Below are 15387 nucleotides of genomic sequence, written 5' to 3'. Positions count from 1 at the left end.
AACAGAAAGACTCAATTTTCAACTTCATTGCTCATTTCCTAAGTGTGTATGTTATTGACCATACTTGTATACATTAATTAATGCATTCTTCCTTTTTTACCCCACATCTCCTTCTTGATGAGCATTCTGGGGACTTTATTATCTAAAAATTAAAGCTTCTCACCTGGCCTGTGGTGGTGCAGTGGATAAAGTGTCAACCTGGAATGCTGAGGTCACCAGTTCGAAACCCCCACCTTGCCCGGTCAAGGCATATATGAGAAGCAACTACTATGAGTTAATGCTTCCTGCTCCTCCTCACCCCACCCCCTCTCTCTCCTCTCTTCTCTATAAAAAACTCAATAAATAAAAATCTTTTAAAAAATAAATTATAAATAAAAATATTAAGTCTTCTCAGGAAAATAGTTTCTAAAATTTCCAGTTACACTCTTGTTTTGTCTGAGAAAAGTAATAAAGTGATGCCTAGACTAGAAATCATGACTCTTCAGTTTTTATTTGTCACTAGCTTACTAGATGACAAATTCCTTATGTTATTGCTTCTTCTATACTTCAGCTTTCTCTTCTGTGAACAAAGAATAATTAATCCCTGTTCCCGCTTTGCTTTAGGAAGTTTTTAGGCAGTAAGATCATATTTGAAGTTGTTTAAGCTCTTTGGACAAAAATCATTACTCAGAACCAACTTATTAGCTATTATGGTATATGAATTCCAAATGATAATGTATGTGGTCCTGTACGTTAGCATCTTCACAAGTATGTCTTAATATGTCTCTTTGCTTGTGTATTTGTGAAATGTCACGTGTGTGCACAGTTTGTTTTTGACATTGCTTCATTTTCTCCACCTCTCCAGTGTTTCTTCCCATCCAGAAGGTCTCAGCACACTGATGATAGTGCCTTGTTAGTGGTAAGAGCCTTGCACAAAATAGAGTTTTAAATTGCTGTGTCTCAAGATTGGAAAATACCTATTGTATTTTTCATTCAGAAATGATATAATATCATGAAACATGATGGGCATCATTACTAAATGCTTTGCAAAATAGCTAGAACTGTTTTCCTATATTACTATTCATGATGTACCTAGTGCCAGTGGTCTGCAGCTAAAATACCTTTGTTAATGTTTTCAAAAGTAAAACATTTGCATTGAGAACCATGTTGGCTTTGTATACATGTTAGGAGTTTTTTAATTGTCATTTCTAATTCCAGGAGCACTTATTTTATTAATCACCTGTGAGTTAAATGGGTTTTTTTTACTCTGATGCTAATTATACACCTGTGTATTTGGCATCTTATGTTGTCATCTGTTTTAAGCTACTGAAAATCCCAAACTTTAAAAAATTGCTTACATCTCTGGCCCTGGCCAGTGGCTCAGTAGATAGAGTGTCAGCCCAGCGTATGAATATCACAGTCTTGATTCCTGAGCAGGACACACAGGAAAGGTGACCATCTGCTTCTCCCTGCTCCCTCTTTCTTTCCCTTCTCTCCCTCTTTCCCTCCCATAGCCAGTGGCTTGATTGGTTTGAACATGGCCCTAGGAGCTAAGGATATCTCTGTTCGAGCACATCAGTCTCAGGTGATAAAAATAGCTCGATACTCGAGCATCAGCCTCAGATGGGGTTGCCAGGTGGATCCTGGTCTGGGCGCATGTGGGAGTGCCACAATATCTCCTTTCCTCTTCCCTTAAAAAAAAAAAAGAATGCTTATATCTCAAAATTATCCCTTCATGCTCATTTTTAAACTCAGGGAAACATTAACTTGGAATGTTATCTACTGACCATTTTTACCACTGGTATACTCTTATTGACTATTTCATCAACTGAAAATCAGTATAACAGAACTTTATTGAAAATTTTACTTTTATCAACCTTGAAAAATAATTCTAACCATTTATTTAATTGCTTTTCCCATCATGTTTTATGTTATTTTTTCACAGTAGTATTGAAAACTAGCAGTTCAAAAGTCTGCTGCCCATTTTGGCTGCTGTCTTATGTGCTAGTAACTGCCATCATCATGCATACTAGTACATGAACTGCATACTTCAACATGAGATTCCTATTATGTAAACTTCCATTTTCTATTCAAATTTCTGTGTGTTCTGCAATCCTCATTTTAAGATGGATAAAACACATTTTAACTGGGCAGTCTTATAGATAAATATAATCACCAACTGTTGGAGTTTTACAGGAAGTTAATTGGCATGAGAAGCAACTAATCATTTAAATTAATGCAGAAAAATATTGAGAGCCTGTGATGATTCATACACTGTGCCAGAATGATCTCATTTACTCCTCACAGCAGCCTTAAGGTTTAGCTTATTTTACAAATGATTGCTGAGGCATAGAATGTCTTGTCCAGAATGTGACTTGTCCAAGGTCACATAGCTAGTAAGTGCCATGCTGAGTTTAAATCTCGATCTGGGTGACTTGAGAACCTGTGTTAAGCACCATGCTTTATTGCCTCCTATACTATAATTGAAAACAATGTAGGAAACCAAAATGAGGTTTAATAACACATATAGTAAGTGATATATATCTGAGTGCCCAGACTTTTTGTCAAGGAAAAAGTGGAATTTGAAAAAGAACAAAATCCCCTTAGCATGAAATTTGAAATGGGCTTCAGTCATTTCAAAACACATACATTTGAGTTTTAGTTATCAGTATTCATGTCTCACCTAAATTAGATGGCCTTGACTCTTTCCGCCCGCCATCTTGAGCTGCTGGGAACAGGACTTCTGTAACAACTAGTATGAAAGTGTTTATGCTGAGATGAAACTGAATTCTATCTAGGCAAGAGATGTGCTTATGTGTACAAGGCAAGAACAACACAGTGACTCCTGGTGGCAAACCAAACCAAACCAGAATAATCTGGAGAAAGGTAACTCGTGATCATTGCAACAGTGGTTTGTGCTGAATTCCAAAGCAACCTTCCTGTTAAGGCCACTGGACACAGAATCCGTGTAATGCTGTATGCGTCTAGACTTTAAACTTACTGAAAAGCAAATAAATAAAATGGATTTGTTCTCTTAAGAAATAAAAAATGGCAGGGGCCATGTCTCGCATATTTTTGTATGCCAGATAGTGTCCAACACTGCAAAAATCATGTTTTAAATCCTAGCTTTGATCTTCCTAAAACTACTCTACAGTGCCTTCATATGGGAAAAAAATTAAGTCCATATTTCTTAACATTGTCTTTTAGATCCTTAGAATTAAATGTGAGCTTCCTAGCATATCCTATAAGCTCTGCATATTCTGGCTACCGTCTGTCTCATCTCTGACCATCTTCATGACCAGCAGTTTTTAGCTTTTCAAATCCGGCAAACCCTTTGCCTACCTAGGACCTTTGCAGATGCTGTTCCCTCTGTGTGGAAAGCCTCTCCCTCCCAGCAAATACCCGTTTGTTCATTTCTACTCAATCTGGTATCAGCTCAAATGTCACACCTTTAAAAATGGCTTTTCTGTAACTCTCCACTCCCAAATCAAGGTTAGGTCTCTGTTGGCAATTTTTTTTCATAGTGCTTTTAGGTAGGAGTTTATTATTTTATATCTCTCCTTTATTAGACTACTAGACTGTAAACTTTGTGGGCCCTGAGATAGTCTCTGTTGCATTTATGTATGTGTACTCAGTCCCTGTCATAGTTCCTAGGATATATTAGGTACTCAGTAAATATTTCCTGAATCAACCCATAAATGCTGTGCATCTAATAATGCTCATTAAATTGTTTCATAATGAGAAGTTATGGTATAGCAAGGTAAATGTTAAATTTAACTTAACTTGAAATACAGAATTTGAAATAAGTATTAATAATATTTAATATTAGTTATACTAGTCTATTTTAAGGCAGAAAAAAAAGGAAGTAATGGCCTGAGCTGTGGTGACACAGTGGATAAAGTGTCCACCTGGAACCCTGAAGTTGCTGCTTTGAAACCCCAGGCTTGCCCGGTCAAGGCACATATGGGAGGTGATGCTTCCTGCTCCTCCCCTGCTCTCTCTCTCTCTCTCTCTAAAATGAATAAATTTTTTAAAAATGAAGAAATGTACCAAAGAACAAGTATATTATTTTATTTTTTTCTGCCTTAAGATAATGTTGCTTTGGGGCCTGGCCAGTTGGCACAGTGGTGGAGTGTCGGCCTGGCATGGGGAAGTTTCAGGTTTGATTCCTGGCCCAGGGCACAAGTGCCCATCTGCTTCTCCACCCTTCCTCCCTCTCCTTCCTCTCTGTCTCTCTCTTCCCCTCCGCAGCCAAGGCTCGATTGGAGCAAAGTAGGCTCAGGGCGCTAAGGATAGCTCCATGGCCTCCGCCTCAGGTGCTAGAATGGCTCCAGTCCTGAGGCCATTTATCCACCCCCACTGCACTTCCTGAAGGGGCACCTCTTTCATTGGTCAGTGAGACGACCAATGTGCTCCTGGAGTACTGTATGTGGCAGTGCTACAAAGCACGGCGTCGCTCACGTACAGTACTACTTCCGGTGATACAGGATGCAGCATCATGGCTCCGGAAGCATGTCATATCACTTGTTACGGCTAGCAGTGAAAAATATGGAACCGGACATGGACCATCTCATTAGCCAGAAGCAGGCCCATAGTTCCCATTGAAATACTGGTCAATTTGTTGATTTAAATTTACTTGTTCTTTATTTTAAACATTGTATTTGTTCCCGTTTTGTTTTCTTTAAAATATGTGCAGTGTGCATAGGGATTTGTTCATAGTTTTTTTTAGTCCGGCCCTCCAACGGTCTGAGGGAGAGTGAACTGGCCCTCTGTGTAAAACGTTTGGGGACCCCTGCAATAGAACAACGCCCCAGATGGGCAAAGCATCACCCCCTAGTGGGCTTGCTGGGTAGACCCTAGTCCAGCGTGTGCGGGAGTCTGTCTCTCTGCCTCCCCACTTCTCACTTGAGAAAAATAGAAAAAAAGAAAAAATGAAAAGAGAATATTACACTGTATGTTATGTGATTTCGGGGGTAGGGAGATTTGCTATCTCTCAACTGTCATTAAAAATAGTTGTATTTAGGCCCTGGCCTGTTGGCTCAGCGGTAGAGCGTCGGCCTGGCGTACGGGGGGACCCGGGTTCGATTCCCGGCCAGGGCACACAGGAGAAGCGCCCATTTGCTTCTCCACTCCCCCTCCTTCCTCTCTGTCTCTCTCTTCCCCTCCTGCAGCCAAGGCTCCATTGGAGCAAAGATGGCTCGGGCGCTAGGAATGGCTCCTTGGCCTCTGCCCCAGGTGCTAGAGTGGCTTTGGTCGCGGCAGAGCAACGCCCCGGAGGGGCAGAGCATCGCCCCCTGGTGGGCAGAGCGTCGCCCCTAGTGGGCGTGCCGGGTGGATCCCGGTCGGGCGCATGCGGGAGTCTGTCTGACTGTCTCTCCCCGTTTCCAGCTTCAGAAAAATACAAAAAAAAAAAAAAAAAATTAAAAAAAAAAATAGTTGTATTTAGCCTGACCTGGAGGTGGCGCAGTGGATAGAGCATCGGACTGGGATGTAGAGGACCCAGGTTCAAGACCCCGATGTCACCAGCTTGAGCGCGGGCTCATCTGGTATGAGCAAAAAGCTCACCAGTTTGGACCCAAGGTCACTGACTTGAGTAAGAGGTTACTCAGTCTGCTGAAGGCCCACGGTCAAGGCACATATAAGAAAGCAATCAATGAACAACTAAGGTGTTGCAACAAAAAAACTGATGATTAATGCTTCTCATCTCTCTGTTCCTGCCTGTCTGTCCGTATCTATCCCTCTCTCTGACTCTAGCTCTGTCTCTGAAAATAAATAAATAAATAAATAAATAAATAAATAAAAATAGTTGTATTTATTAAATGCCTACACACCTTTTTTTCTGAACATCATATATGTTCATGTTCATCTACTTCATGATTCAGATGTTTGTGATACTAATTTAAATTTCTTAAAATTTAACTAATAAAGCCTTTAATGTTTTTAAGCTGTTGGCATTTTGTTGTTTTAATAGATACAATTGTGTCCAACACCCTTTGTCAAAGTCCTATCTTCTCTGATTCCCGTTCTCCATCAAAAGAAAATACTGTCATGTTTTGAGCAGCTTTTATCTGTAATCAAAATTGTATACAGTAAATACTAATACTGTCTCTAATATAGTGAACTAGTTGTATGTAGCTTGGTGAATGGATAAAGGATTTAGAAAAAGAGGAAAATTGTACTTAATGTCTTATTGGACATTTGGACTTTCTCAGGCAGAATGAAATGCTGGTTCACCCTTAAGGTGTGATGCAGACCTCTCGTATCCTGTCTTCTCACATTAGCGCTATTAAATTATATCTGATTTGGATTAATACTGAAAACAATATTACTCTTCTTCATGCTGGTTCTGCTCAGTTAAAATGAACTTGATACTCATAGTTTCAAGCCTACTTTACTTTAAAAAAAAAGATGTTCTCAGTTTTATTTCTTAATAGAATTGTTTTTTAATCATGCCTTTCATTTCTTGATATGGTATGAGGTATTGAATTAGTTTGAATTATACAGGTGGAAAACATTTATAAATTGTGGGGTTCCCCCCAGATATTGGTTTCTTCACTACCAATATCTTAGGAAGCCATTTGCAAGTTTGTCAGTGACCTTTTCTTTTCTAATTTTACTGACCAGATCTGCTTGCCTGCCTGCCTGCCAGCCTGACATTTTGCTAACTTAATCCTGCTTTCTATTTCTTCTCTTTCTCTTGAAATTTAGTTGCTGTCAGGGTTGAATCAAGTGGACTGTGCTGCTCCCCTGCTTCATTCTTCTGCCTTCACTCCTGTTAAGGTATCTTTTGTTACTGTAACTCTCCAGGAACTTAGGGGAGGGTGTGTTAGCAGAGGTCTTTTCCATGGATTGGTCTAACAGCAAGCAATCTGAATCTAGAGTTGCTGAAATGTACTTAAAGCGCATAAAACTCCTTGAGTTCAACACTCATTTCACTTGAATTTTTTTTTTAAGTTTTATCATGTCAGAATGTCATAAAGCCTGTGTTAATTCTTTACATTCAGATTCTGATTGAAATGTCATTCTCATTTTCTTATTAGTGGTTATTCTTTTGTCATGAGTTATTCTTTTCTTTTTGGCTAATATATAATATCAAATTTACTCTAATGTCTAATGTATGTGCAAAACAATTTGTGTTCCAGTCCCCGAAGTTGTTATTGCCAAAACCCTCTATAGTCAGGGTGAATAAGCTATGGGCCTAGATGTCTGTTTTGGTCAAGTTTTACTGGTACATAGCCACTCCTGTTTGCTTATGTATTGTCTGTGGCTGCTTTTCTGTTTAGCAGCAGAGTTGCAATAGTTGTGACAGAGATTATATGGCCTGGAAGAATAAGAACCTGTAGTATATTCATTTTTTAAGACCTTTAGGGATAGTAATTCTATATTTGCTATCATGTGATACATAAATGATTAATCATCATTGTCAAGAAGACCTTTTTTTTTTTTTTTTTTTTTTTTTTTTTTTACAGGGACAGACAGACAGGAACAGAGAGAGATGAGAAGCAGCAATCATTAGATTTTCGTTGCGTATTGTGACACCTTAGTTGTTCTTGATTGCTTTCTCATATGTGCCTTGACCGCGGGCCTTCAGCAGACTGAGTAACCCCTTGCTCAAGCCAGCAACCTTGGGTCCAAGCTGGTGAGCTTTTTGCTCAAGCCAGATGAGCCCGCACTCAAGCTGGTGACCTCGGGGTCTCGAACCTGGGTCCTTCCGCATCCTAGTCCGATGCTCTATCCACTGCACCACCACCTGGTCAGGCTGTCCTCCTGTGATTTACACTTATTTCTTCTTTACAGAGTGGAGATTGTCTAGTAAATAGCAATCTTTATATTTGAAAACTATTATGATGCCATCCTTGTCTTCTCCCTAAATGAACTGATCCTTTTACATGCCTGTATGGCCAGAGGCCACCGCTGTCGTTGCCTTATACATGCAGGTTCTCATTGAATTCGGGCAGGCGGTAAAGAAACAGTGGAGCCAAAAAATGGTGGGCCATTCCTTATACAAGTCTCGCACCTATGGATGAGCAAACACACAGGGTTCCCAAAGCCCTGACACATTCTCCAGTTCCACAACCAGGAGAATCTTCTCTGGTTTCTCCTAGAATCACAGGCCCACCAGGCTCAGTAGGGCTCCCAAAGCCCCTCAGCTCTGGTTCCCCGTCTGCACACCTTCTCTTTCCCTGCCAGCATGGCTGCTTCTTCAGCAGTCTGCATTCTCTCTGCTCTCACTCTGCAAACATGGCTTCTTTCTGCCTCTTCGCCTTCTTCTCTTCTCTTTTCAAAACTTTCTGAGGCAATAACCTCTCCTCCAACAAACATTAGCAAAACAATGACCCTTCCCAAGCAGGAAGGTAATTTTGTAACTTCAGAAACCACATATACCAGGAACTGTCCAGCCCCCAATGCAAACTATAAGCAAACATAAAAATCATATTTTATAAACTTATTTGACCAACAATGCCTTTCCCAGCCTGGCAGTCTTTAGGAGCTTTTACAAGTTTTCTGCTTTCCATTTTGGCCCCACAGTCCTCAACTACAAATATCTTTCTCCTTAGAGCTGGCCCAGTGTTGAGCATAAAGCAGGGGTTTTTCACGTGTCTTACTGAGCATTAGGTTTTTTCCATTTTGATAATGATTTTGCTTGGTATCTACTATTCTCATATGTTTAGTTCTACTCCTAAGTGATAATTTGGGCATCTTGTATGTTTGTTTTCCAAAATACTTTTGCTTTTTTGAACATTTTTACTTCTCTGTTTTATCAGAGTACTTTCAAATTCTTACATCATGTCTTTCTAAATGCTGACCCCAGCTTTATAACATCTGTAAGCCTGTTAACTTTTTTTTCTGATGTTATAGGTACCTGAATGACTTATGAGAAAACTATAATTCTCTTCTGTGTTAACTCTTTGCTAGCCTTTCTCAGCTAGGTTCCTTATTTGAACAGCAACACAGAAAACTATTTGAAACTGGCCTGTGGAGGTGTAGTGGATAGAACTTTGACCTGGAATGCTGAGGTCACCAGTTCAAAACCCTGGGCTTTCCCAGTCAAGGCACGTAGACAAGCAATGAACAACTAAAGTGAGGCAACTATGGGCTGATTCTTCTCATTCCCCACCCCTCTCTCTCTTCTCTCTGTAAAATCAATAAAATATTTTAGGCCCTGCCAGTTAGCTCAGTGGTAGAGTGTCGGCCTGGCGTGCAGGAGTCCCGGGTTCAATTCCTGGCCAGGGCACACAGGAGAAGCGCCCATCTGCTTCTCCACCCCTCCCCCTCTCCTTCCTCTCTGCTTCTCTCTTCCCCTCCCGCAGCCAAGGCTCCATTGGAGCAAAGTTGGCCCGGGCGCTGAGGATGGCTCCATGGCTTCTGCCTCAGGCACTAGAATGGCCCTGGTTGCAACAGAGCAACGCCCCAGATGGGCAGAGCATCGCCCCCTGATGGGCATGCCAGGTGGATCCCGGTCGGGCACATGCGGGAGTCTGTCTGCCTCCCCGTTTCCAACTTCAGAAAAATACAAAAAAAAAAAATACACAAAAATCTTTTAAAAAATAAAAAGAGCCCTGGCCAGTTGGCTCAGCTGTGGAGCGTCAGCCTGGAATGTGGAAGTCCTGGGTTCAATTCCCAGCTGGGGCACACAGGAGAAGTGCCCATCTGCTTCACCCTTTCCCCTCTCCTTCCTCTCTATCTCTCTCTTCCCCTCCCACAGCCAAGGCTCCATTGGAGCAGAGTTGGCTCAGGTGCTGAGGATGGCTCCATGGCCTCTGCCTCGGGCATTAGAATGGCTCTGGTTGCAATGGAGCAACAGACAATGGGCAGATGATTACCCCCTGGTGGGCATGCCGGGTGGATCCCAGTCGGGTGCATGTGGGAGTCTGTCTGACTGCCTCCCTGCTTCTAACTTCGGAAGAATACCCCCCAAAAATTATTTGAGGAACGGTTTTCAGAATTCTCTCAAAGAAGGTATATAACTAGTACCATTCTAGTAGTAGAGGAGAGAAATTAATTCGTTATACTCAATAACTTAGGGCATTGGGACTTATTCTACCAAGGACCATAGTTGAAAAAAGCCAGATGTAAGTATGTCAAAAAATTGTGTGATAAATCTAACTTTATGAAAGACCCGGAGCACTGTCATTGATTAATTGAAAAAGATTTTATTTTTCTTTTCAAGAAAGAGAGAGGCAGACAGGGACAGACAGACTGGAAGGGAGAGAAATAAGAAGCATCAACTCATAGCTGAGGCACTTAGTTGTTCATTGATTATCTTCTCATATGTGCCTTGACTGGAGGCTGGGGGAATAGCAGAGCGAGTGATCCCTTGCTCAAGCCAGTAACGTTGAACTCAAGCCAGCGACCTTGGGCTTCAAGCCAGATACCATGGGGTCATGTCTATGATCCCACACTCAAGCTGGTGACCTCGGGGTTTCGAACCTGGGTCCTCAGTGTCCCAGGCCAACGCTCTATCCACTGTACCACCACCTGGTCAGGTGATTTATTTTTTGACATTCAATTACTTTACAGCAGGTATGCACTCTATTTAGGCATGTTTTTATTTATTTTTTTGCCCTTCAGTTCTTCAAAAATTCTCAAATTTCATCAGTGGCTTATAAATGAGTTGAACTAATTATTTTAGTATTTTATAATGCAAATTACTTAGATTTATAGTTTTAATAAAAGTACATTTTAAAAATCAGCATTTTAGCCTCAGCAAGCGTTGGTGCAATGGATAGAGCTTCAGGTGGGGATGCAGAGGACCCAGGTTTGAAACCCCAAGGTGACCAGCTGGAGCACGGGGTCACCAGCTTAAGCACGGGGCCACTCCCTTGAGCATGGTATCGTAGACATGATCCCAAGGTTGCTGGCTTGAGCAAATGTCACTCTGTTCTGCTGGAGCCGCCTTCTCCCCTGTCAAGGCACATATGAGAAAATAATCAATGAACAACTAAGGAACTGCAACAAAGAATTGATGCTTCTCATCTCTCTCCTTTCCTTCCTATCTGCCCCCTCCTCTTTCTCTGTCACAAAAAAACCCCCATAATTTTACAGGTTTCCTCTGTTTTAGCTGTGTTCTTCATTATACCCAACTGTGTAGTGTCTTGGTGTTTTGGGTGGTAGAGAATATTTTTTGCCATTCAATGGAATTTTTTTCAGTTCTTCTATCATCTAATAGAGTTGCTTATTAACCTTATCATTTTGTTCCTTAGTGTAACTCCTACTAATAAGTCTTTTTAAATTTTTTAAAACTATTTTTCCTGTATATCTGGAGTAATCTCTACTTTTTTCACTTTTCTGCTTATGCCATTAGTCTGTGAACATATCTTTGTTTAGCCTACTAGTTTTCTCCTTTTCTCCTATCTCATTTTCTTTGAATAAGGATAGTCTTTTGTTTCCTTATTAAGATATCCAGTTTGTGCCTCATTTGCATCTTCATTTCTTTTACTTCTTCCTGTTATTTTAAATCAAATTTGTTTAGCCTGACTTGTGGTGTTGCAGTCGCTAAAGCATTGACCTGGAATGCTGAGGTCGCCAGTTCGAAACTCTGGGCTTGCCTGGTCAAGGCACATACAGGAGTTGATGCTTCCTGCTCTTCCCTACCTTCTCTCTCTGTCTCTTCTCTCTAAAATGAATAATTAAAAAGAAAAAACCCATAAATTCATTTAAATTTCTGTTTCTCCTCAACATTCTAAATTTAGTATATTGCCATTTCACTAATGTTGTCTTTTTCACTAATGAAGGTGTATTACATTACTTCCCTCAAGAGTGCACTTTGTGGCCCTGGCCAGTGGCTCAGTGGATAGAGTACTGGCCTGGTGTATGGACATGCTGGGTCGATTTTTAGTTAGGGCACACAGGAAAAGCAACCATCTGTTTCTTTCCCCCTCCATCTTCCCTTCCTCTTCCTCTTCCCCTCCTGTAGCCAGTGGCTTGATTGGTTCAAGTGTGGCCCTGGGCGCTGAGGATAGTTCCAATGGAGCGCATCAGCCTCAGGCACTAAAAATAACTTGGTACTTGAGCATTGGCCCCAGGTGGGGTTGCTGGGTGGATCCCGGGGGTCAGGGTGCATGTCAGAGTCTGCTGCACTATCTTTCCTCTTCTCACCTAAAAAAATAATAATAATAAAATAAAAAATACACCTTGCAAAAAATAAAAAAATGCACTTTGCTTTTCCAAGACTTAATTCTCAAGCTAAAAGTATCAAACCAAGGAATAGTTCTCACAAAATGGGCCTCCAGGTCAGACCAAGAGTTTACTCAACAGCATGGCTTTTATTTATTTATTTTTGCAGTCAAAATTCCATCATCAATTTCATCTGACCTAACTCCAATTAGAAATAAGAGATTTCTGAAAATAATTGAAACCAGAAAGGAGATAAAACATGGGAGCAGATGTGTGTATGTTTTAAAGTCATTCTTTTAGTTCAGAAATGTGTCTTAGTTATCATAAAGTCATATTTAAATTATTTGATATATTTAGATGTCAAGACCTGAAAAATTGTTAATCCAGCTTTTTTGAGTCTATTCCCCTGCCAAGTCTTTAACATCTTTAACCCAGCTAACCGGCACGTCTTTTAAATGAGCTTAACTACATTTTACATTTACATTTTTTTTTTTAGATAAACTAGCTCTTCCTCCTATTTGTAGTTCCTTTGTTCAATGAATTAAGAACATCATGGACTCAAGTACTAGTCTGGAAGTACAGCTCTCTGTAATATTTAAACACCTTATTTCCTAACTGAAATGAAGAAACCTTCATCATTCTTTCTTAACACATTAAATTTTATCCCCCAGAAGAGAGGGGGAAATATTTTAGAAACTATACAAGAAAAATACTTTTATAAAATTTTATTCATGCCTGACCAAGTGGTGGTGCAGTAGATAGAGCATCAAACTGGGATGCCGAGGACCCAGGTTCGAGACCCCAAGGTTGCCAGCTTGAGTGCGGGCTCATCTGGTTTGAGAAAAGCTCACCAGCTTGGACCCAAGGTCACTGGCTCAAGCAAGGGGTTACTCGGTCTGCTGAAGGCCCATGGTCAAGGCACATACGAGAAAGCAATCAATGAACTAAGGTGTCGCAACAAAAAACTAATGATTGATGCTTCTCATCTCTCTCCGTTCCTGTCTATCTGTCCCTATCTGTCCCTCTCTCTGACACTCTCTGTCTCTGTAATAAAATAAATAAATAAAAATTATTCTTTTCTGTACATTGCCAATAAAGTTTTCTGCCTTAGGATACTGGTAATTTTTTTTCTACAATCTTAGTAACGGCCTATCATATAATAGGAGTGTCTTTAAAGAATGCAATACATAAACCTTGTATTCGATATAATTCAATTAAAAATTTGTCCTTGACAGATCAAATTAATTTATTAGAGCCCTGATCAGATAGCTTGGTTGGGTAGAGCATCATCCAAAAGAGCAGAGGTTACTGGCTCAGTCCCTAGTCAGGGCACATACAGGAACAGATTAATGTTCCTCTCTCTCTCTCTCTCTCTCTCTCTCTCTCTCTCTTCCCCTTTCTCTCTAAAATAAAAAAAGTAAACATTAAAAAATTTATTAGACCAAATTCTCATTTCTAGACTTAATTTTGAAGGAGAGTTGCATAGTTTTTTTCTTTTGTTATCCCAAAGTGTTCATAAATGTGGAGAGTACCTCTACTTGAATAATATTTATGTATCTCTGTTTCTCCACAGAATGATGACCGAGCCAATACTGTATCAAGTTCACCTACAACAGAAACAGGTAATAGACACAAAGGTGCAGTTCATTCACCACATCAGAATTATAATTCTTTACCAGGATTTTCCTGATACTTTTTTTCTAAGTGAGAGGAGGGGAGATAGACAGGCTCCCACATCACCCTAACCAGGATCCACCTGGCAACCCCTGTCTGGGGCCAATGCTCTGCCCATCTGGGGCTGTGCTCACAACCAAGCTTTTTTTTCATTTTTTAGCACCTAAGGCTGAGGCTCCTTGGAGCCATCCTCACTGCCCAGGGCTGATGCACTTGAATCAGTCAAGCCATGGCAGTGGGAGAAGGAAGAGAGGGGCAGGGGCAGGGGCAGGGGTGGAAAAGCAGATAGTTGCTTCTCCTGTGTGCCCTTATCAGGAATCAAACCTGGGACATCCACACTCTGGGCCAATGCTCTACCACTGAGCCAACTGACCAGGGCCTCACTATTTTTTTTCAGTTACAGTTTACATTCAATATTATTTTGTACTCAAGTGTACAGCATAGTAGTTAGACAAAGGGATGTCCTCCTCTCAATATTTCAAGTACCCACCTGGCTGATAAATTACCTCTTAGAAAACTGTGGCTTCCTTTGCTGAGATGAGAAATCAGACACAAAATTGGGAACTTTCTGCACATTTTCAATTTTGTAATTCAAATGGTTGTTCAACTGTTCAGCCATTTGATTTGAAAAATGATCATGAGCTACCAGTGCTGTAAGTTTGCAAGAGACTATTTTTAATATATTAACATTCATTCTGCCTTTATTGAGATACCAAAAATAACATGACAATTAGAAATATATACAAGCAGCCTTACTGCTGTCAGGGTTCTACTAGATTTGTATTAACAAAATTATAATCCTTTTATATCATTACCATGTTTAATTTCATTTCCCATTTATTGAACTTTTGTGGCATGTATGTCTGTTTCATATTTAATGATTTTCCATCTCTTTTCATCTGTTTTGCTTTTTGTGCCAATTTAGTTCACTCCCCTGCATATTTTCCTGCTGCTGTCCAGAGAAACCAGCCCCAGCGCCCCGAGAGTTTCCTTTTCCGAGCAGCTGTCAGGGCAGAAATAAATAAAGGTAGGAGGGAGTGACTAAATTGGGAGGAGCAGGAGGCCTTATATGACAATGTTAACTGTTACATGCTTCTCACCTTCTGCCCTGAGATGTCACCTTGGCAAAATTTCTAAACTGCATTTATCTGTAATCTCACAGACCTTAAAGCAGGTGAATCTTGTTTGAATTTGTTTTAATTAGAAAGTCTCTTCGGGCGCATGCGGAAGTCTGTCTGCCTCCCCGTTTCCAACTTCAGAAAAATACAAAAAAAAATAATAATAAATAAATAAATTAAAAAGAAAGTCTCTGTACCACCTAAAAGCAGATCATAGTGTTAGAACAAATAAAATATTCATTCAGGGCTTTAGAGAATGTTCCTCTTCTCTGTAATGAGCTCTTTATCAGATTTTTCTGTTTATAAAAGCTATTTTCTGAGTTCTTAAAGAAATGAATCAGTGATTTTTTTAAATGACTTAGTATCATTTTTTTAAATTAATATGACAAATTTCTGCCTGGTCCAGAAAGAAATTACATGGAATTAAAAAGATTTCAAGTCCAAAACTACTTTTACTGTAACTGATAGATGCACTTGCAGTGAGATTTAAAATGAAGCT

The 15387-nt window shown here is 40.2% G+C and overlaps 1 protein-coding gene across 9 annotated transcripts in view; it reads left to right on the top strand.

The window, feature by feature from the left end:
- LRCH3 (leucine rich repeats and calponin homology domain containing 3) overlaps nt 1–15387 on the top strand; it is a 152322-nt gene that overhangs the window by 121908 nt on the left and 15027 nt on the right. For 3 of the 9 annotated variants that reach the window (XM_066346968.1, XM_066346965.1, XM_066346964.1), the window contains 4 exons: nt 845–898; nt 6688–6759; nt 13670–13718; nt 14696–14797. In XM_066346968.1, coding sequence (XP_066203065.1) covers nt 845–898; nt 6688–6759; nt 13670–13718; nt 14696–14797 — 277 coding nt within the window. The remainder of the gene's footprint in view (nt 1–844; nt 899–6687; nt 6760–13669; nt 13719–14695; nt 14798–15387) is intronic. The other 6 variants (XM_066346972.1, XM_066346967.1, XM_066346970.1 and 3 more) reach the window with 3 other exon arrangements.

This window comes from Saccopteryx leptura, chromosome 8 (genome assembly GCF_036850995.1).
Source record: "Saccopteryx leptura isolate mSacLep1 chromosome 8, mSacLep1_pri_phased_curated, whole genome shotgun sequence".
In the NCBI taxonomy this organism is placed as follows: Eukaryota; Metazoa; Chordata; class Mammalia; order Chiroptera; family Emballonuridae; genus Saccopteryx; species Saccopteryx leptura.
This window is presented reverse-complemented; position numbering and strand designations above follow the sequence as displayed.